Source organism: Achroia grisella, unplaced genomic scaffold, assembly GCF_030625045.1.
Source record: "Achroia grisella isolate CSIRO2021 unplaced genomic scaffold, CSIRO_AGI_Agris_v1 utg327, whole genome shotgun sequence".
In the NCBI taxonomy this organism is placed as follows: Eukaryota; Metazoa; Arthropoda; class Insecta; order Lepidoptera; family Pyralidae; genus Achroia; species Achroia grisella.
The window spans coordinates 3,096,092-3,117,933 of NW_026712799.1; the positions used below are offsets into that span (position 1 = coordinate 3,096,092).

General features: G+C 39.7%; 2 protein-coding genes across 2 annotated transcripts; both read left to right on the forward strand.

Annotated features, from left to right (window-relative positions):
• Positions 1–113: 113 nt before the first annotated feature.
• Positions 114–15,090, forward strand: LOC131843656 (integrator complex subunit 5). Its single transcript, XM_059192336.1, is given in 19 exon segments — positions 114–403; positions 1,388–1,535; positions 2,109–2,219; positions 2,769–2,941; positions 4,412–4,532; positions 4,738–4,763; positions 4,765–4,788; positions 4,975–5,104; positions 6,045–6,203; positions 6,871–7,183; positions 7,738–7,915; positions 10,330–10,444; positions 11,369–11,592; positions 12,061–12,219; positions 12,592–12,708; positions 13,051–13,222; positions 14,062–14,201; positions 14,364–14,448; positions 14,894–15,090. Coding segments are annotated over 19 exon segments (2,754 nt in total). The 5' UTR covers positions 114–187; the 3' UTR covers positions 15,037–15,090.
• Positions 15,091–16,069: 979 nt separating this feature from the next.
• On the forward strand, positions 16,070–21,513 carry LOC131843671 (GPN-loop GTPase 1). The gene is made up of 9 exons (XM_059192358.1): positions 16,070–16,273; positions 16,389–16,514; positions 16,968–17,135; positions 17,705–17,901; positions 18,402–18,602; positions 19,090–19,142; positions 20,182–20,267; positions 20,830–20,970; positions 21,369–21,513. Exons 1-9 carry the CDS (start codon positions 16,198–16,200, stop codon positions 21,449–21,451), a joined length of 1,131 nt encoding a protein of 376 aa, XP_059048341.1. The 5' UTR covers positions 16,070–16,197; the 3' UTR covers positions 21,452–21,513.
• Positions 21,514–21,842: the final 329 nt, after the last annotated feature.

Genomic DNA, 21,842 nt, shown 5'->3' on the forward strand with positions numbered 1-21,842 from the left:
ACTTCCCTTTCACAGAGTATGAAGTCATATAATCTGACAGATCTGTCTTCTTGACACCGACTTTACAGAGTAGTTTGTATTTGTCACTCACATTCCTTGTCGTGTCGTTTTGTTTTCGTTATAACATTCGCTTTATTAATTAAAAAATCATAATTAAATATTTATATTTGTGCAGAATTGCAACAATATGAATCCTCAAAGTAAATCAACGTCATTATCCGCAGATCTTAATAATTTTATTTATGGCGTTTCCAAAAGAACTTCCCAAAATGCGCCTGAACTCACCAAGATCGGTTTAACATTATTGAAAAACTTCCCGGCATCTAGGGATGCTGTTCTAGAATATTTTGCAATGGTATTTCATGATGCAGTGAATGCTTCAATCAACCAAATCGAATATGCGGTAAGGTAAAGGTAACCGCCATGGTCACCATACAATATTTTGATATAAATTTATATATTTAGTCAGTAACTAGCTGTATAAATGAAAGAAAATGAATTAAAAATTGGTTTCAGTGTTTTTTATTTTATCCATTGTCAACAAACAGCCACATATGTGTCTGTAATAAAGTTGTTTAGTGCCCTGCACCCAATGAAAATCACTACTGTGGTATAACTTGGTTATGCTATGGTATGTATACTGAATGCAAGTCACTTTCAGCTTTACTAAAGTAGGTTTTAGGTTACAAATTAAATATAGTAATAATATTTATTCTACCCCTGTTGAAGTAAAGCCAGTGAAAATTAGCAGTATAACTTAGTTATAAAGAAAGAAGGGTGAGCACAATAGATCTATGCAGGTTGCAGTGTTACAGGTCTTATCAGTCGTTCAGGCACCCGCCAATATCCCAAAACACTCAATAAAAAAAGTTATACTACAGTATGTATGCTGAGTGAGAGGCTCTTTCAGTGTTACCAGACTTGTAAACTAAATATAGTAAAAATGTTTATTGGATCCCTTTAATTTTAGTATCACAGTTGTAGGAAGAGGCCTATCCCAAAGGCACACAGATTTGTGAGACATTTTATATACCACAAAATGTACCCCAACTTTGGGGAAAACGGCTATATTATATTAAAGTTGTCAATTATATTAATTCACAATATAAAAATGTATTAAACATTATGATTCTTTGTATTGGTCTGGATGGTCTATTTATGGAACTAAACAAAATAGATTTAAATATATATATCAGGTGTTTCATATCTGTAGTTGATAGTATGCTTAGTTTAATAATAAATTGTTTATATTAATTCCTGGGATATTATCAATTAAAAAAAGCAACATAGTATAATTCTTACAATTTACTTTATAAATAAGTTTAGGTTTTATAAATGGTATCTAAATATTCCAGTTTCAAATTTAATTTTCTATTATATGTTCTAGGCTGATATTAGTACAAACAGTTCACTGGAGTGTGTGAATATGATTGGAACGGAACTAGGCAATCTTGGCCAGTCATGGGCACCATTTATTGCACCCTGGTGTATTAATTTGATTATGGATATAGCCACAAAAAAGTCAAATGTACCAAGTAAGTCCTCAGTTGTTAAAAACATTTTTTATGCATATTAAGAGCTTAAGGCTGCTTGGTGGTCAATTCTAATTGCTATAGAGAGTATCTTATGGATAATAATGGAATGGTGCACCCTCCTGCTCTAACGGTTTACCCTAGCGGGGCACCAGTGGAGGTTAATAAAATGATCAGGAAGTCAGGTCAGTTAGTTATAGACAGTGTCACAAATATCACAAAATACATTATAATACCTGTGGTAAAGGTAAGAAATAGTAAAGCATAGTTTTCTTTACTATTCATGAAGGGTAAGATTTATTATTCACTGCCATTTCTTATACTTGAAATTGGAACAGAGCTTTAAATAAAAGTCAATTTATTGTTTATTTTTTCTGATAACTGTTTTAGAAATATAAATTCATGTTACAAAATAATTTTTCATATAGGACTTTTTAGCAGTTTATGCAAGGCAAGTTTTTTGTATTAATATTTTATCCCTACCATATACATTTATCATATATAATAATATAAGTTAAAGATTAAGTTTTTACTAACAAATTATGTTAATATGGCCTTTGTTTATTTTATCTTTAGATACAACATTACAGAGTACAGATCCTGTTAGAGTTCTTTTGGACATCACCACACAAAATTTAACTTTACTGAATTCAGAAGAAAGAGCAAAATGCATTGACATGATGTTAGGTATGTATTGGATATTGATTGCACATGATTATTGTCAGCTGATGCCTCAAAGATCATCTCATGTATATATTGTATCATTAACAAAAGACTTGTGATTAATTTGAACTGATGTAAAATAAAATTAATATCTGTAATTTGATAATGTTTTTACATATTAGTATATCAATATGTTCATATACATTAGCAACACTTCAAGTGACTTTAATATTTATAGGAGAGTGCCAGGATGCTTTTTTTGTGTATTATAACACTGTCACATGATTACTTCCATATGTTAAAATTGGATAATGAAAAATTTAATCTGGTAATACTATTGGCGAAGATTATTAATTGGCATAGGACAATTTGATATGACAAGTAAAATTTAAAATTACACCGTTAATCTTCCTAAATAAATAAATAAATTATAGAAGATGTTATATTTCAGAAAAGACCTATATACATAGAAAGCGGAGGCTTGTCTAAAAGCATTCGTAATCAGAATAGATACAGCAATTTAAATATTATTTGTTTCAAGGAATAGGTACAAAACTAAGCTTAATGGTTCAGGTTCGTGGGCGTGTTCGTGGGCAGTGGGTTGGGTGGGACGTGCTGAGCCCGCACTAGTGGCGCCGCGAGCACTCGCACTCGGAGTGGATGCGGCGCGCTCTGTACTTGCGCATCTTGCCAATCATCCGCCCGCCCTTGCTCACATACGGGCAGCACTTGTTGATTTGTTCAATGTATGTAATTTGTTACCTGTTTTTTATTAATTGTCTACATGGCTACTACTGTCTCACTTATTTCTGTCACTAAACAGCTTTTCCTTTGTCTTCTCAATCTATTGTTATTTTTACCATTACTTATGCCAGTGTCATGTATCAGAGGCAGGCACTGGAGACTAGGTTTGCCAACATATATTAGAAGATTTTTCACTGATTTCAGAGGAGCTAAATAAAGGGAATGGACTTACATAAAACATTATTTTTTATTTTATTTACATTTTAAAAAAAGTATTTTTTATGTTATTTGTAACACATGACAATTTTTCATGGTTTTTGGCATTGGCATTGGTATAGTAAACATTGTGTAAAAAAGAGTATTTTAGCATACTCTATTACTATTAGTGGTTAAAATTATAATGTATTTTAGTACAATACTATTTTAGTAGGTTCTGGAGACAGAAAATCTATCCAAAACACCTAATTTTAGTAGTGGCACTTTTCATTTAAATGTATAGTAGTATGCCATAATTTTACAATACATGATATAGAGTTATGTATATAGTCGTGTTTCCGATCTGACTTAACATTATTTAGATCATCAGCTTGTTTGTCATTCCAAAATATTAGCTGCCCACTCATCACATTACAACGTGCGGCGTAAGTATTTATTTATTTATTTATTTAAACTCTTTATTGGACAAAGAAAACACACAAAATGATATAAATCTGATACAAAATCCAAAACACCAACATTAAGATAAGAAAATAAACGTAATGAACATAAATATAAATTTGTACATAAATATATCTATTAATATATATAATAAAATATTAGTAAACATACATATACTTAATAATGCACATATCTTCAGAAAATATGAAGGGTACAATATGAACTTAAAGGGAAAGAAAGTGGGATTTGACAGAGACTTTTTTTTCTGAATGCTCCGAATGCAAAAAAGTGCGTTCCATAACCTGACAGCCTGGACAGAAAAGGATTTAGAATAGAAGGAAGTGGAATGAGAAGGATATCTGAGAAGGAGGTTGTTAACATTACGCGACGGATAGCTCTGAGAAATGTGAAACTGTCTTTTAGATAATCAGGAGTGTGGGGGTTAAAGAGAATGCTGTACTCAGTATACCTTAGTGAGTAAGGAATGGCAAATGCATAATTTTGCGCAGACCAAATATGAAACGTATACATAAATTTTGAAGTGTTTATTTATGAGATCTAAATATGGTGCTAGTCGTGTATATAGGTTTCCGATCTGACTTAACATTATTTAGATCATCAACGCCAAGATTTCTTACAGATTTCTTGTATTTGTTTGGAAGGTCATTCCAAAATAATATACTGCCCACTCATCACAGATATACAATCATTAATTGTGGAAATGGCTTGAGAAATATCTACCTGAGTGTAGATTTGGAATCGTCTGCATAAAGTATAGTGACTTAAGCAAATTTTGACCATTCAATGTTTTACAGGATGCTATCAAGGAAGACAGTAGACCGGAGAAAAAGCGCGACGTAATACCTTATTTGCTGAATCTTGCATCGAAGTCTGATGTCGTGCTAAAAGCGCTGACACAAGACATCGAAGAAACATGTAAGTAACTATTATATTACTATATTCTATGATTATGGTCTAAAGTTGTTCATAATGAAATTCTAATACTGTACTAAACATCCAGGTTATTTTTAAGTATATATTTTGAAATAAGAACTCATTTGTGTAGTGCGTAATATATTTGAAACTGAAATGTGGCAGAAAGTAACTTAATTTGTCTAAAACTGCAACAACGTTTGGGTAGTGACGGACGATGTGGTGGAGCGGGTGCGCGCGCGCGATCTGCGGCGCGGGCGTGTCTGGTCGCGCTGCGCTCCCACGCGCGCTGCCTGCTGCTGCTGCTGCGGCACGCGCACGCCGACCGCAACTGTCGCCAGCTGTACGCGACAGCTGGTCGCGCTGCTCACGCGCTCCCACGCGCGCTGCCTGCTGCTGCTGCTGCGGCACGCGCACGCCGACCGCAACTGTCGCCAGCTGCTAGGTACGTCACGTGACGTGGGAGGCCGTGGGGCCCGCGCAGCTGGTCGCGCTGCTCACGCGCTCCCACGCGCGCTGCCTGCTGCTGCTGCTGCGGCACGCGCACGCCGACCGCAACTGTCGCCAGCTGCTAGGTACGTCACGTGACGTGGGAGGCCGTGGGGCCCGCGCAGCTGGTCGCGCTGCTCACGCGCTCCCACGCGCGCTGCCTGCTGCTGCTGCTGCGGCACGCGCACGCCGACCGCAACTGTCGCCAGCTGCTAGGTACGTCACGTGACGTGGGAGGCCGTGGGGCCCGCGCAGCTGGTCGCGCTGCTCACGCGCTCCCACGCGCGCTGCCTGCTGCTGCTGCTGCGGCACGCGCACGCCGACCGCAACTGTCGCCAGCTGCTAGGTACGTCACGTGACGTGGGAGGCCGTGGGGCCCGCGCAGCTGGTCGCGCTGCTCACGCGCTCCCACGCGCGCTGCCTGCTGCTGCTGCTGCGGCACGCGCACGCCGACCGCAACTGTCGCCAGCTGCTAGGTACGTCACGTCACGTGACGTGGGCTCCCAGGCCGTGCTGCTGCTGGGCACGCGCACGCGACAGCTGGTCGCGCTGCTCACGCGCTCCCACGCGCGCTGCCTGCTGCTGCTGCTGCGGCACGCGCACGCCGACCGCAACTGTCGCCAGCTGCTAGGTACGTCACGTGACGTGGGAGGCTGTAGACGGCGTAGCTGGTGGCACCGCTTGCATCTACTAGTATTGCTGCTAAAATAGTTAATAATAATATTAACAACCCTGGACAATTCACACTGCGTCTACTCCTAGTCCCAAGCTAGTCCAGAGCATATAAATACATACATAGAAAACACCCAGACCGGTACAAATAATCAAACTCGAAATCAAACCTGCGACTATCAGAAGTAAAGCAGTATGTTAAATACTAGACCACCGAGGCTGTCAAATGAAATTATTGACTTTCGCATTTATTTTTGCCATCCGGCAACTAATTTATTTTAGTTGTAAGTTTGAAGAAAATATTAATACATTTGTTATGCCTAAATTTTAATGGTGTATCTATTTTCTTTACAGAATATTTATTACAGAAATTGGAGTATGACAGTTTATTTCCTGATAAGAGTATCCCTCTGCTCAACAGTGTAGCGGAGGAAATAGATCTGATCAGAGAAAAGTTACTTACCGGGAATCAGTTGGAACAATACTCTCTTGCCAGGATACTCATTTTAGTATGTAAGTATGCAATTCAAGTTGTATTACATTGGGTCGCCGTCTTATGAGATTTTGGTCTCTAATTATTGCCCTAGTAGTTCACTTTTAGCTTGCTCACATTAATATATATTCAGTCTTCCAAATACAGAGTTATTATTATAATATTATTGAACAGAAACATGCGAGAGAGAGAAATAAGCTTAATATTCTACCACTTATTTACTTAATTTTTCTACCCCAATCTTCAGCTTACGGGTTTAGCACTTGTATCCAATTACATAATACTAAAAAATACTTAAATATATATTTTTGGAAATATATACTTAGTATATAGAAAACACACAGACTGATACAAACAATCATACTCATGAATACGATCGGTTATATCGTACGAGCCTGCGACCATTTTAAGTAAGGCGGTATGCTAAACTATCTGAATTATTTTATTATTTAATCAAACGGTGGACTCTTTTTTTGCAATTTACAGATTATATGCATGAAATATAAAAGTTAGTGTACTATATAATCAGTTGATAGAGTATAGTGAGTGAGACGGCAATACAAGTGCGCTCTCGCTCGCACCGAGGTTATAAATATGATCGAGGCGCTCGCGTTGCGCCAGAAGTTAGCTTGCAGCTGGGAATTGCACATGACACGCTATACTACATACGTTTCTTTTCACATTTAGGCAACAATCTGCCATCGGAATTCGTCAACACCATCAGCTACTTCCTGCAGTATTCCCGGAATGACACAACCCTCGCGTTACTGGTCCGCATCATATCTGGTACTATCAATATGCATATACCAAACGATTCGCCCGATATTAATATGGACACGGAGAGATATCAAAACCTTATAAAAACTGGCGTGGAGTACGGCCTGAGGCATGCGATGATATCCGACACTGAAATAAAAAGAATTTTCATAGAAGATAATGTACCCGAAGACCAAAAGACTTACTTGCATCATTATTGTTTGAATATTATCCAATTGTTAAGGTTAGTAACTAATATCTATATAATTAATAAATAATCTGGATTATTTATATAGCGCCATCTGGTCCGGTCCTGGTTTGGTGATAAGGAAACTAAATTGAAGAACTGCTGCACTATTTTGAGAAATTTTTCTTCTTTTTTTTTAACGATACGTAGCGTGGGGTCATTACTAATACTTGGTTATTTAGCAACCATAAGTTTGCTTGCAAAGTATGAAATTAGGAAAATAAATGAAATGCCGAATGTATTATGTTATTAAAGAGAATGAAAGATGATCTATTAATGAAAAATGAAATACATTACTCGATAGACGAAAGAAAGTAAACAATAAGAAAGCGTACGTGCATGCGCGGGAGTAGAGTAGAGTAGCTGGACACTTGCTGTTGCGTAATCGGTTGTCTAGTTTAAGTCTGCCGTAGATACATTATCGTAGTAATGTTAATTTTATTTATATATGACACAAGGTAGATTTTCGTACAAAGTCATCTACATCCCACATATTAGGCAACGAACGTGTGGATACTTAGATAATGACGTAAGTGTGTGCGTACCGGCAGGTGGGAGAACTCCGGTCGCGTGGCGGCGCTGCAGTCGCGGCGGGTGGCGCGCGCGGTGGAGGCCAGCCTGTACGGGGTGGGCGGCGCGCTGCAGCGGCTGTGCGGCGTGCTGCGCGCGCGCCCGCCCGCCACCTGCGCCGCGCTCCCGCACATGCCCACCGCGCACGCGCTCGCACACGTACGTACACACACACACACACACACACACACACACACACACACACTCCACCTACTACAAGTGGAGGGCAGCCTGTACGGGGTGGGCGGCGCGCTGCAGCGGCTGTGCGGCGTGCTGCGCGCGCGCCCGCCCGCCACCTGCGCCGCGCTCCCGCACATGCCCACCGCGCACGCGCTCGCACACGTACGTACACACACACACACACACACACACACACACACACACACACACACTCCACCTACTACAAGTGGAGGGCAGCCTGTACGGGGTGGGCGGCGCGCTGCAGCGGCTGTGCGGCGTGCTGCGCGCGCGCCCGCCCGCCACCTGCGCCGCGCTCCCGCACATGCCCACCGCGCACGCGCTCGCACACGTACGTACACACACACACACACACACACACACACACACACACACACACACACCTACTACAAGTGGAGGGCAGCCTGTACGGGGTGGGCGGCGCGCTGCAGCGGCTGTGCGGCGTGCTGCGCGCGCGCCCGCCCGCCACCTGCGCCGCGCTCCCGCACATGCCCACCGCGCACGCGCTCGCACACGTACGTACACACACACACACACACACACACACACACACACACACACACTACTACAAGTGGAGGGCAGCCTGTACGGGGTGGGCGGCGCGCTGCAGCGGCTGTGCGGCGTGCTGCGCGCGCGCCCGCCCGCCACCTGCGCCGCGCTCCCGCCCAGGCCCACCGCGCGCGCACACACACACACACACACACACACACACACACACACACACACACACACTCCACCTACTACAAGTGGAGGGCAGCCTGTACGGGGTGGGCGGCGCGCTGCAGCGGCTGTGCGGCGTGCTGCGCGCGCGCCCGCCCGCCACCTGCGCCGCGCTCCCGCACATGCCCACCGCGCACGCGCTCGCACACGTACGTACACACACACACACACACACACACACACACACACACACACACACTCCACCTACTACAAGTGGAGGCCAGCCTGTACGGGGTGGGCGGCGCGCTGCAGCGGCTGTGCGGCGTGCTGCGCGCGCGCCCGCCCGCCACCTGCGCCGCGCTCCCGCACATGCCCACCGCGCACGCGCTCGCACACGTACACACACACACACACACACACACACACACACACTCCACCTACTACAAGTGGAGGGCAGCCTGTACGGGGTGGGCGGCGCGCTGCAGCGGCTGTGCGGCGTGCTGCGCGCGCGCCCGCCCGCCACCTGCGCCGCGCTCCCGCACATGCCCACCGCGCACGCGCTCGCACACACACACACACACACACACACACACACACACACACTCCACCTACTACAAGTGGAGGGCAGCCTGTACGGGGTGGGCGGCGCGCTGCAGCGGCTGTGCGGCGTGCTGCGCGCGCGCCCGCCCGCCACCTGCGCCGCGCTCCCGCACATGCCCACCGCGCACGCGCTCGCACACGTACGTACACACACACACACACACACACACACACACACACTCCACCTACTACAAGTGGAGGGCAGCCTGTACGGGGTGGGCGGCGCGCTGCAGCGGCTGTGCGGCGTGCTGCGCGCGCGCCCGCCCGCCACCTGCGCCGCGCTCCCGCACACCGCGCACGCGCACACACACACACACACACACACACACACACACACACACACACACTCCACCTACTACAAGTGGAGGGCAGCCTGTACGGGGTGGGCGGCGCGCTGCAGCGGCTGTGCGGCGTGCTGCGCGCGCGCCCGCCCGCCACCTGCGCCGCGCTCCCGCACATGCCCACCGCGCACGCGCTCGCACACGTACGTACACACACACACACACACACACACACACACACACACACACACACACACACACACACTCCACCTACTACAAGTGGAGGGATGGACTTTTTGGGCTGCAGCCCAGGGCCCCGAGGATTCATTTCCTACTGAAACGATATTTCAAGTAAAGAAATATATCTAGAATGTTAAAAAAAACCTATAACCCTGGATCAACCCATTGCGCAACCCGGTGTATTTATTAAGTTGAATAATATAATTATATCGTACATTTCAACAAATTCACGATCCGCTGATACTATAAGCTATACGCAGTAGGCTGTCCCAAAGTTTGCACACCACCTTTTTGTTTCCACTCATTTTTACTATAGCCAAATACATGCATAATACATGGAAATTGCTTGGTACAATTTTATTTGTAAGACACACTATAATTCAATAACTGTATTCCTACAAAGTAACATAAGAACCTGGGTTTAGCAAATACTGAAATTAACTACTTAATTACTTAAATGGCTAGCAATAACTGTGATGGTAACAAGGCAATAATTGAGTTACGATTACTACTTAGTTAAATCTTTACACAGAACTTGTCAATCATTGTTAAATTTGTAGATACATTTAATAAAGAGATATTTTATTGTTTTAGGTATTAGATAAAGTTGACATGTCAGGAACGAAATCTCCACAACCAAGTGTGGAGGTAATTTTGAAAGTAGTGCAAGCAACTGTTAAATATTTCTTCAGATGTCTACATGAGGAAGGTATGCTTATTTTGTTACACCAAAATTGGATAATAATTAGTGAATAAGTCAGGTTTATTTTATATTATATGTACATTCCACAAAATAATTTAGCGGACTTTGGGAAACGGCAGTTAAAAGTATTAAACAACGTTATTCAGTAAGAAGCCAACACTTATATTTTGTACATTACGCCATATTCTAACAATATTTATTACTATTATACTAATAATATAAGTTTGACGTCTTCATTGTTTAAAATACCGTAAAACGTCCTATTTGATTAGGTAGTTCACACACACACACACAGTTCATTTGTAATATATTAGCATGAATATATCGTTTAGATATTTATTAATAATAATAATAGTTATTGCAGTTATAGGTTGTGTTACATAATTAAGTTGTACATAAGAGCCAATACAATTTTAACATACAAGTGTAATTGTGCCATCTGAACTAGTATAGAATTATACTGTATCTCAGATGTCACACACCTTCCCAGGGTGCATATTATTTCACTTATTAACATTTACTTTTACACAACACAAAAACATACATACTACTTAACATAACATTACATATTCGATAAAAAAAGGAAACAATAAAAAGACATAAAGCCAGTTAAAGATAAATAACTCATTATATGCCGATAACCACGTAATCAAACTGATTTATAGTATTTATGGTATAATTTGTATTTACAGTATAAAGTTTTCTGTTTCGTCATAACTTAACTTCTTTAGCCAGGATTTGATACATTTCTTTCATAGAATTTTTGACAAGGAGTTAATGTTAATAAATATTTTATTTATTTTGTTGTATTGGAGGTTACCTTGGTAGCAAAAAAATCTTTCTATAAATGAGCTTTTAAATCTTTTAATATCAACTAAGTTTTATTAAAGTGACTTGTGTTTCTTGACATTTCCTTTGTTATCTTTGTAGATATAATGGACAAGCTGCGAGGTGTACAAACAGCATGTCGACTGCTCCGCAAGCTGTGCCTGCACAGCAAGCTGGCGCGCGCGGTGGCGCTGCGCGAGCTGCTCGAGACGGCCATGTTCCGGGAGGAGGACGCCTTCGGCAGCAGAAACACCACCACTAGCGGCGCTAGCACCAGCTCCAGAGATTCTGGAGAGGATCTACTCATATACCTCAATCAGAAACACGTGAGTTTTTTACCTTTTGTGGAAAGGAATTTCACATTCCACAGAACATTATACGAATTACAATCGACAATATTGGTCGGTGGTAGAGATTGTATTAACGATAAGACCGCCTTGTTTTGTATTTTAATGTTTTATAATGTTGGTGCATTAAATATTATAATAAAATTGAATAGAATATCCTATATACAGGAAAGTGGCCACGATTTTTACGTTTAAAATTTACCAATTGGTCATAAAACTAGTTTATACTGATTTGCTCAAATCAAAAGGTTTTTGCTGTTTAGCAGCAAAAACCTTTTGACTTCTTCATCATCATTATCTAAATGAATATTATGCTTATTAAGAGGATATTAGATTTTTATTTCTAAACGATTATTAGCAACGTGGTATGTATTTTATTTAAAAAATTTGCGCTCTCGATTATAAAATTGTAGGTATTGTAATGTAATCTAATACTATTGTTCCCAGGGTCCAATTACTCAGTTGACACAGAGTCACACGTCAGTTTTCCACGCGGGAATCATCGGGAAAGGTGTCCGTAAACAAAATGGTAGCGACAATGACAGGATCCCGCCAATATTAAGTACGAACAACGAGCTATTGATGGGCGCTCTTATGTCCTGCATGGTGAGTTCAGCATTACGTTAGTTTTTTTTATACTATGACGTTGGCAAAAAAGCATACGGCCTATCTGATGGTAAACGATTACCGCTTGTGGACGCCCTATGGATGGCTCAACCCTTAAGAAACCTTAATATACCCTTCCTGAAAACCCCATGCTGTAGTCTCGCTGGAGTGAATAGGTATGAAGGAAGGAGCTCACCGGTGAATTGTCGGTTAAACTTCTCACGATGATAACAGCCCTGGTTCTCTTTTCACTATCCTTCATGCTAATTATTTAATAATGTTTTTAACACTTCAACAACGGACACAACACTTCATTATTTGTTTGTGTGTTGAGTGATATTTTAAATTTTGATCGCAGTTTGTTTGTTATAGGATGGTAATAGCGGCGTTGTAGAAGGCGCTACGTCGCTGTCACTGTTATTAGTTGAGCTTGTATCACCCGATGTTATGTACAACGGACTGCCGTGGCCAGATGAAGATTTTACTAAGGTAACATTTGTTTCAATATTATATACCTAATAGTATTTATACATATTATTATAATTCATAAACCTGTAATAATTACGACAGACATATTGAAATATAATTAAACTATTTTATACCCTTAGACTTTTGTCCCGAAGAGCACTATTGATATTATAGAACATTTTTCGTTGGGATTCTACTCTTCCGTTAACGTACGCTCATGTAAATAGGCGCGGGGCCAAGTTGTTCGGTGGCGCTCGACCACTCGGTGGCACATCGACGCCGCTAGCAGTGTTCGCGAGAACAGAGATATGAATGACTGATATAATGTGTGGTGTAAGTGAAGTGTGGACGGTGTGGTTGCAGCAAGTGAGCATCGAGCGCGAGCTGTACATGCGCGCCGTGCTGGAGGGCTGCGCCGTGTCGCGGGCCGCACTGCGCCGCGCCGCCGCCGCGCGGCCCGCACTCTGTCTCGCGTCCGCACTGCTGCGGGCCGCCGCCGCCACGCTGCTGCACCGCCTGCGGGCCCACCTCGCGGGTACGTACCGCGCCCCGCCGCCACGCTGCTGCACCGCCTGCGGGCCCACCTCGCGGGTACGTACCGCGCCCCGCCGCCACGCTGCACCGCCTGCGGGCCCACCTCGCGGGTACGTACCGCGCCCCGCCGCCACGCTGCTGCACCGCCTGCGGGCCCACCTCGCGGGTACGTACCGCGCCCCGCCGCCACGCTGCTGCACCGCCTGCGGGCCCACCTCGCGGGTACGTACCGCGCCCCGCCGCCACGCTGCTGCACCGCCTGCGGGCCCACCTCGCGGGTACGTACCGCGCCCCGCCGCCACGCTGCACCGCCTGCGGGCCCACCTCGCGGGTACGTACCGCGCCCCGCCGCCACGCTGCACCGCCTGCGGGCCCACCTCGCGGGTACGTACCGCGCCCCGCCGCCACGCTGCTGCACCGCCTGCGGGCCCACCTCGCGGGTACGTACCGCGCCCCGCCGCCACGCTGCTGCACCGCCTGCGGGCCCACCTCGCGGGTACGTACCGCGCCCCGCCGCCACGCTGCACCGCCTGCGGGCCCACCTGCACCGCCTGCGGGCCCACCTCGCGGGTACGTACCGCGCCCCGCCGCCACGCTGCTGCACCGCCTGCGGGCCCACCTCGCGGGTACGTACCGCGCCCCGCCGCCACGCTGCTGCACCGCCTGCGGGCCCACCTCGCGGGTACGTACCGCTCCCGTACTGTTGTACCTCGCGGTCTCGGCATTCAGGTCTACTTCAGAGTGTTAACCTTTAGCCCTCTTATTTTTATTCTATTAGTTTTTTATTAATTTTGTCAATATTTAAATATATTATGATTTTTATATCTCTACGTCTAGCAGACCGCCACAGCCAGTCGTCGGAGCTGGCGCGCGAGAGGGCGGCCCTCTCGGAACTGCTCGCCACTATGACGCTGGGCCAGTTGTTGCCGCATCCACTCAGCCATATGCTGGAACTGGCGCCCGAGCTCACGGCTAGCGAGGTGACTCATATTGCTACCACGCATTCGGCGTACAATCGGCCGTAGAATCTTCTACTTTCTACAGCCGATATTTAAATTTTACCGTTTTTTTTAACTTAATAATGTTTTTGGATTGATGACTTTCATTTGTGTCATTTTTACAGCCCTATTTTTTCTTTACAGACTGTACAAGTGTTAAGGGATTGTTTATGGAACTACACCAGGGATCATGTGCCCTCACCAGCCCTGTTTACTTGTGATTCCACAGGTATGAAATAAAGCTTATCTTTTATATGACCATTATTTATAAGCAAATTGTTCATTTATCCCTACAATATATTTGAAATTACTTTAAATTTAGAATAGTATTAAATTTGTTATGTAATAATAAATGAAAAATATTTATTTACGTCAGGAAAAACATTTATAATTAAAAATAAACAAATTCATAATAATTTTAAAACTTTTTAGTTGTCATATAAAATTGTATTAATAATAAAAACGTGAAAGTTTGTATGGATGGATGTTTGTTACTCTTTGCGAAACTGTACAGCTATAACAGCTATACAATATAAAATAAAACCTTTATTGACTACTTTATATTCAGTACTTTATATATTTGATTGTGATTCGGCCATTTTTATTCAAAATTAAGCAATTGGACATGCATATCTTACAATATTAGCTCATATGACACAATTTTCTTTTCCTAGGGCTCCATTGGCGCGACCCATCTACATGCAAGCCGCCTGCTACTTACACAGATACGTTACGACTGATCATACAAAAAAAAATATCAACACTGGGCCATATGTATCCGATAATGTTTTTAAATCTCGAAAAAGATGTTCAATAAATTATTTATTCTTTATGTTACATGTATTGTAAATAAAATAGTTAAGAGAATAAAGTGCCTATTTTTTTACAGTTATTGTTTTAATGTGAAAATAGAATAGGTACGTATAACACGACGATACTTTCAATATCGGTGATATATGCCTTAATTACGTTCAGCTCATAGTTCAGATGCTTGCTTAATCAAATTTCATCTGACCATATGAGACAATAGTCTAGTAAATTTTTCCTTAAGTTTAAAGAAAATAAAGTTAGGGATACGTCGCCGTAAACTGCCGGCACTTCATCCACCCTGCGAAAATGTTATGCTTTATGGTCCATGCCATCTAGGTTCACACGTATTAGACCATTCTAATTCGCTTTGGAGGAGTGAAGACAGAAAGACTACCGAAATAGCGAAACATGTATGTTCAAGAATTGCTAATTTTCTAACCACAACTTTCTAGCTTTTACTGCTACATTATCAATCTATTGTGTATGTATCTCAGCTCCCTTTCACCAACCAGCACAACGTCATCTGCAAATGACTCTCATCTGAGTCCTTTTCGTATCTCCGATGTCAAAGAACCTCTTATGAACAAAGAGTTACGGGCTTAATGTCGATTGCTGGTGCAAGTGTACCTGCACTTTTAAAGTATATTATATAATCTATGCCTACACTGAACGGGCTTAACTACGTAGCTCAAACTCCACATATTTTTCTAGCATTCTTTTCGGGGTCCACCACTGTAGAGCTTAAGAATTTTATTTTTTATACACGTGTTGCCCAATACCCATTTTGCTAGTCTCCTAAAGTGTTAAAAAAACGATTTTATTATAGTTATATTGCAGTATTGGTTTAATTTTCAAAATGATTTGAATAAATATTATAGTCATAATTTAGAAAAGCAATGCTAGACAATAGCTGTATAGCTAAATGACCTTAGCCTAACATTTATTGCCATAGGCAAAAAAATTTTGCTGTCAAAATTGACACCATTTTCGAAATTATCATTCACTTTGCGATTCCTCAACCTTAACCATTCAATTTCAATCTTTCATTTGTCAAATTAAATTAATCAATAAATATGTTGTTTTGAATTCTGTTTGTTTTCCTTGATAGTTAGATAAATTTCCATAGTTAAATCGAATAACTCACGAAAATCATTACAACTATTGCAAGATGTCTTCTTCAGAGACTTCTGACCCGGACACAGTCGTGGAAGTAATCAGAAAGCCCGTCTGCCTGATCATTTTAGGTTAGATTCTATTTACTTCTTACTTGTAATGTAAAAAAAAATCATTTTAATATAATAGAACAATATTTCACTTATCTAGTCACTATCTAATTGATATTTTATTGTAATCTTGCAGGCATGGCCGGTGCTGGTAAGACATCATTCACAAGACGTCTCGCCAGTAAAGTAATAGAAGATTCAAGACCATATCTCATTAATTTGGACCCTGCCTGTCGAGAAGTACCATATCCAGCTAACATTGGTAAGTTATATAGGTAAGAATTCGTGGTTCTCTAATTGAAATTATGAAATAAAAATGAAACATTCTGTTTTCAAAATTCATAAACATAGAATTTTGAAAATAGAATGTTTCATTTTTATTATTGTACCTAGTCTATTGTTAGGAGTATTACTCTGTATTTTTTTTTATTATAGTATATCTACAGCTTGTTACTTTTACAATAATTAGTTATTTAGAGGAGAATTAATTTATTAATTAAACTGAGAGGGCAATATTTTGATTATTGTACTAGTTAATTACAATAGTGGTAGTAGGAATATTTGATAGATGTATTTATTAGCCAGAATATTATAAGATACATAATTTTATTAGACAAGACTAGAGATTTATATCTAATCCATTTTATCTGTCATATAAAATATACTCTGTATATTTTGCCGCCTAATTCTCTAAGAATATTTGTTTTTATTGCAGATATCAGAGACACTGTTGATTATAAAGAAGTGATGAAACAGTATGGCCTGGGTCCAAATGGAGGTATAGTGACAGCCCTCAACTTATTTTCCACAAAGTTTGGCCAAGTTGTGAATCTCATAGAAAAGGCTGGCAAGAAACATAAATACTGTGTAATAGATACACCAGGTAATGCATTTTTTTTAAATAAATAACTTTATTTTTAAGTTATGTACTGTAATAATTTATTTAGTATATTAAGATTCAAGATCTTGACATATTAATTGCAATTTTCAAATTATATAAAATGTTGAATGGATTTTAATTCTGAGTATATGGCTTATGTTCTATTGCTAGATTAACACATAATATTTACTTATCACATTATATGCAATTGAAGCTGAGGCATATAGTTAGTGGAAATCTATTTTGACACAGAAACATTTGAACATTTACTTTAAATCATATATAATACTTATGATATTATGCATTAGACACTGTCCAGTTTATATGTAGTTTAATATTTATACTGTAAGGGACATTTAAGTTATTTTATCAATGTATCATATTCCAAAATAATTTTATATCATATTTGGCAAAATATTTACATATTTCATTTAAGAAATATTTATAATCACTATTAGACACATTTTACTCATTATGCAGTCCATTCCATGTTGTTATATTGAGTTTATACTATAATTTTATAAGTTTCTTATAATACAGACACTTAAATTGTCACTTGCACTATTGTACAGGTCAAATAGAAGTGTTCACATGGTCGGCGTCAGGGACAATAGTGAGTGAGTCATTAGCGTCTGCCTGCCCCACTGTAGTTGTGTACGTAATGGACACAGTCCGCAGTGTCTCCCCTGTCACGTTCATGTCCAACATGCTGTATGCATGCTCTATACTGTACAAGACACGGCTGCCATTTATTGTCGTCATGAATAAGGTAACTTAAAATTTTTATTTATTTACTGAGTTTTATTATGCTAATAATTTGTATTCCCCTGCCTGTGATTAGTATATTTATTTATTTAGAACTATATACCGGTTTAAAATTAGAATACATATAACTATTTTAAATTAACTATATACTATTTTATTGTAAACCCAACATGCATGGTGACAGATTATATTTAAGTATTGAAATATATGATGATACTATAGATATAGGTGAAGGAATTCTTCATATTGGCAAGTTTGTTAAGTCCATCCTTTAGAAATAAAGAAATATATAAAAAAATGTGATTGATGACCTGTGGCCGCGGTTTCACCCGCGTTAAATTTAAATAAAAAATGTAGCGTATATATCATTCTGATGCATAACCTATATTACTGTAAAGTTTCATCAAAATCTGTTCAGTAGTTTTTGCGTGAAAGAGTAACAAACATCCATACTTACAAACTTTAGCGTTTATAATATTATTATTATAAAACATGTATTTCTAGACAGACGTAGTAGACAATTCATACGCGGTGGAATGGATGCGGGACTTCGAAGCGTTCCAGGAGGCGCTGGACGCGGGCGGCGAAGGTGACGGCGAGGGAGGCCCTTCGTATGTTGGGAACCTCACTCGCTCTATGGCGCTCGCACTTGACGCCTTCTATTCCGACCTCAAGTGTTGCGGGGTCAGCGCGCACACCGGTCAGGTTAGTTGTGCGCCTTTATATATGTAACTAACTTAAAAAGTAGGAAGCAATCTAATAAACTTATAATCTAATAGATTTACGTGTGTATATATATTAATCTGGTCAAGATGGAGATATTTCTTTATGACAGGATTTAACTCTATGCTTAAGATAATTTTAGTTATTTCAGTCCCATTAGATGGTGCTGTACTAAAATGTAAATGGTGCTATTGAGATGTTTTCGGTTATAATGACTTGTCTATAATTTTAAATTAATAACTAATTCCTTTCTATTTAATGGTAGTTTCAATTTAAACGCTCAATAGCAACTTTCTGATCTCACGGTACCTAGTTGTTAACTATAAATTTATTGAATTGTATTGCAATAATAATGTGAGAAACATTACTCTTCCAATAGAATTACTAATACTATTGCAAATACTTTGCTATTCTTCTATATAATGTAGTTTAAAATTTCATTAATGAATTCGTTTTATTAAATTGTCAGGGCATTGACGAGTTCTTCAAGTTGGTTGACGCTGCTGCTGAAGAATATGAAAAGTTTGTATATTTTTTATAACATAAACAAACAATATCTCATATTGAAATAGAATTACATTTGAATTTCAAGTTCATTAAAGATACATTACACATGCATAAACGATTAATGCAAATATTTTTTTTTGTTAATGGCATTCATGATGGTTCGGCTTATTGTATATATGATAGAGATATTCAGTGGATTACGTATACAGTTGTAAATATAATTTACTTCGTTCCGATTGCAGTTGCACGTTACATACAAACTGTTACTTAGCAACACTACTTATTTTAAATGTGATGGATTATACTTTTTCTACTTCAGTCAATGTGCCTAATAATATAACCATCCCCTATAAACATGCCCCATACCTTCCATTCGTTGCCATCCCAGAGGACTACGATATCATGATATCATAGTCCTCAGAGGCTTGCCTCTGTACCCTGATTTCGCTACGTTCTACCAAAACGTATCTTGTAAAGCATTAAAGTAAGCAAGCAAGCGATATCCACATGTACGATAGATAGTTCTATATTATTATAATTTAAGAACTGCATGTCTACTCTGGAGTCTCTGAGTCTCAATCTGGTTTTCAATCCAGTTTTTTATTGTTCTTAAGCGTAATCAATATTGTAGTAGATTAAACCTAATAAATTGATAACAATGGCGGTTAGTTCTTTCACTAGATTAGGTAGATTAAAATAAAAGGTGGTTACTTCAAAAGTGTTTCAATAAGTTAATTTGAATAAATGATTTTCTATTCTATTGTTTTCTACGGACCACGAAACATATACAAGTTGGTAATGTGCCATATATATATATATATATATATTTATATATATATATATATATATATATATATATATATATATATATATATATATATATATATATATATATATATATATATTTGTTCTTGCTTTTTATACAAGAGTATAAAAAAAAACAAGGCTAAAATCCAAGGTTATTGGATCTATCTTAGTATCTAGAGTAGCCCGAATAGACTTGTGAATGTTATGCATATAGACTGTTGGTCAAAATATTTATGCAACGTTTCAGAGAATACAAACAAGACTGGTTGAAGATGCGCGCACAGAAATTGGAAGAACAGAAAAAGAAGGATGAAGAAAAAAGACTCCAGAGAGGTATTATATTCATTTCCTATTGATGGTGTATAATTTTTATTACTTGGTGTGAATTAATTCCCGCCATTGAGATTTCCTTTCCATTTGAACCGAGTTTCTAATAATGATGATAAAATTTAACGAACATTTCCTCTTAGTATTATCAATAGGTACATACACAATTTAAATAAGAACAAATTATTTGTTCATGCATATTATTTCTATAAAAGCCCTAAAGGACACTACATCTATCTCAGTTGAGTGCATAAGTCTATTTATAATTAACTGCTAACTATATGTATATAATATTAAAAGTGAGGTAAAGGTATATTTGTCGGAGTTAGCACTATGGGGAGTTTTCTACCAGTGAATGTAGAATAATTCAGTTGTATGGCGCATAGAATCGTCACATAAAACTTTATCTAAAATATTCCTTAGAAAACTTCATTTCTACTTTATATATTTTATTAATAAACACAACGTAGTGTAGTGTACTTGCTTTTAAAGTATTTGTAAATATCTAATTAGAAATACAATTTGTTTGTCTATACATATACAATCTAAGTCATGCTATCTCTTTTAGAGAAACCCAACATTGTGCTGGAAAAGAAGAAGCTAATTGAGGAAATTCCAGCTGGACGGGAGATCAGTGACATGTACTTGAAGCATCCGGGCAACGAGAGCTCCAGCGATGAGGAGGGCACTGAACTCAAACCAGATGTTGGTATGTACCTATAGGTTTTTTTTGATGATAATGGTATGATACCCGCTTGCGGTAATGGTTTACGCCTGAGGGGCACTACACACGGGGAATATTTACAATACTGTGGGTGGCATAATTAGTTAAGATACAAGTACACTTAGACAACTCTTTAAAAATATACATTTGGCGTAGTAAGAGTATTTGACATTGCAATAAATTTCTGTATAGCAATAGTGATTTTTAGTGTGAGGGGAGAGTTACTCTCAATCAATTCAGTAACATATATCTGACTTCCATATATATTATAAATATATGTAATTGTATATCCAAAATACATCTTGTATTTAGTGGGATAACATGTATTAAATAACACTACTGCGAAAATTATTTTTCTAATATGCAATACTTTTCTCTTGCAGATGATAAACCCAAGGATGTTGCCATGTTCCAAGAATTCCTCAACAAACACGTGAAACCTAACAATACGGGGAATAAAACTTAATGACAAGTGTATGTACAAAATCTTGTAAATATAGGTTAAGGTATTTTAAATAAACTACTGTATTGTGCAATGATATTTTTATTGAAACAAAAAACAAACGTGTAAAATAAAATATGAGATAACAATTCGTGTGATAAACAATTAATTCGGCTATTATATTAGAATAATAATTGTAATGAAAATACTATTCTCTTTTATAAATAATATTTTGTCAATATTATTATATTAGTAACATTGTTATGTTTTGGCCGGTTGTTATAAGAATCCAGTGATAAACATATCTTGAGATATTCAGAAAATAAAAGGCTTATTTTGACCATAAAGTTGCCTTTAAGGTCTTTTTTAAGGTGCAGTAAACCAGATTATTTAATGTGTACCTTTAACTATAGTA

Bases quoted from the DNA above. Each gene is read 5' to 3' on its own strand.
- LOC131843671 (XM_059192358.1), top strand. From the start codon at position 16,198: ATGTCTTCTTCAGAGACTTCTGACCCGGACACAGTCGTGGAAGTAATC. The intron at 16,515-16,967 runs GTAAGTTATATA...TTTTTATTGCAG, and splicing joins ACCATATCCAGCTAACATTG to ATATCAGAGACACTGTTGAT. The intron at 18,603-19,089 runs GTTAGTTGTGCG...TTAAATTGTCAG, and splicing joins TCAGCGCGCACACCGGTCAG to GGCATTGACGAGTTCTTCAA.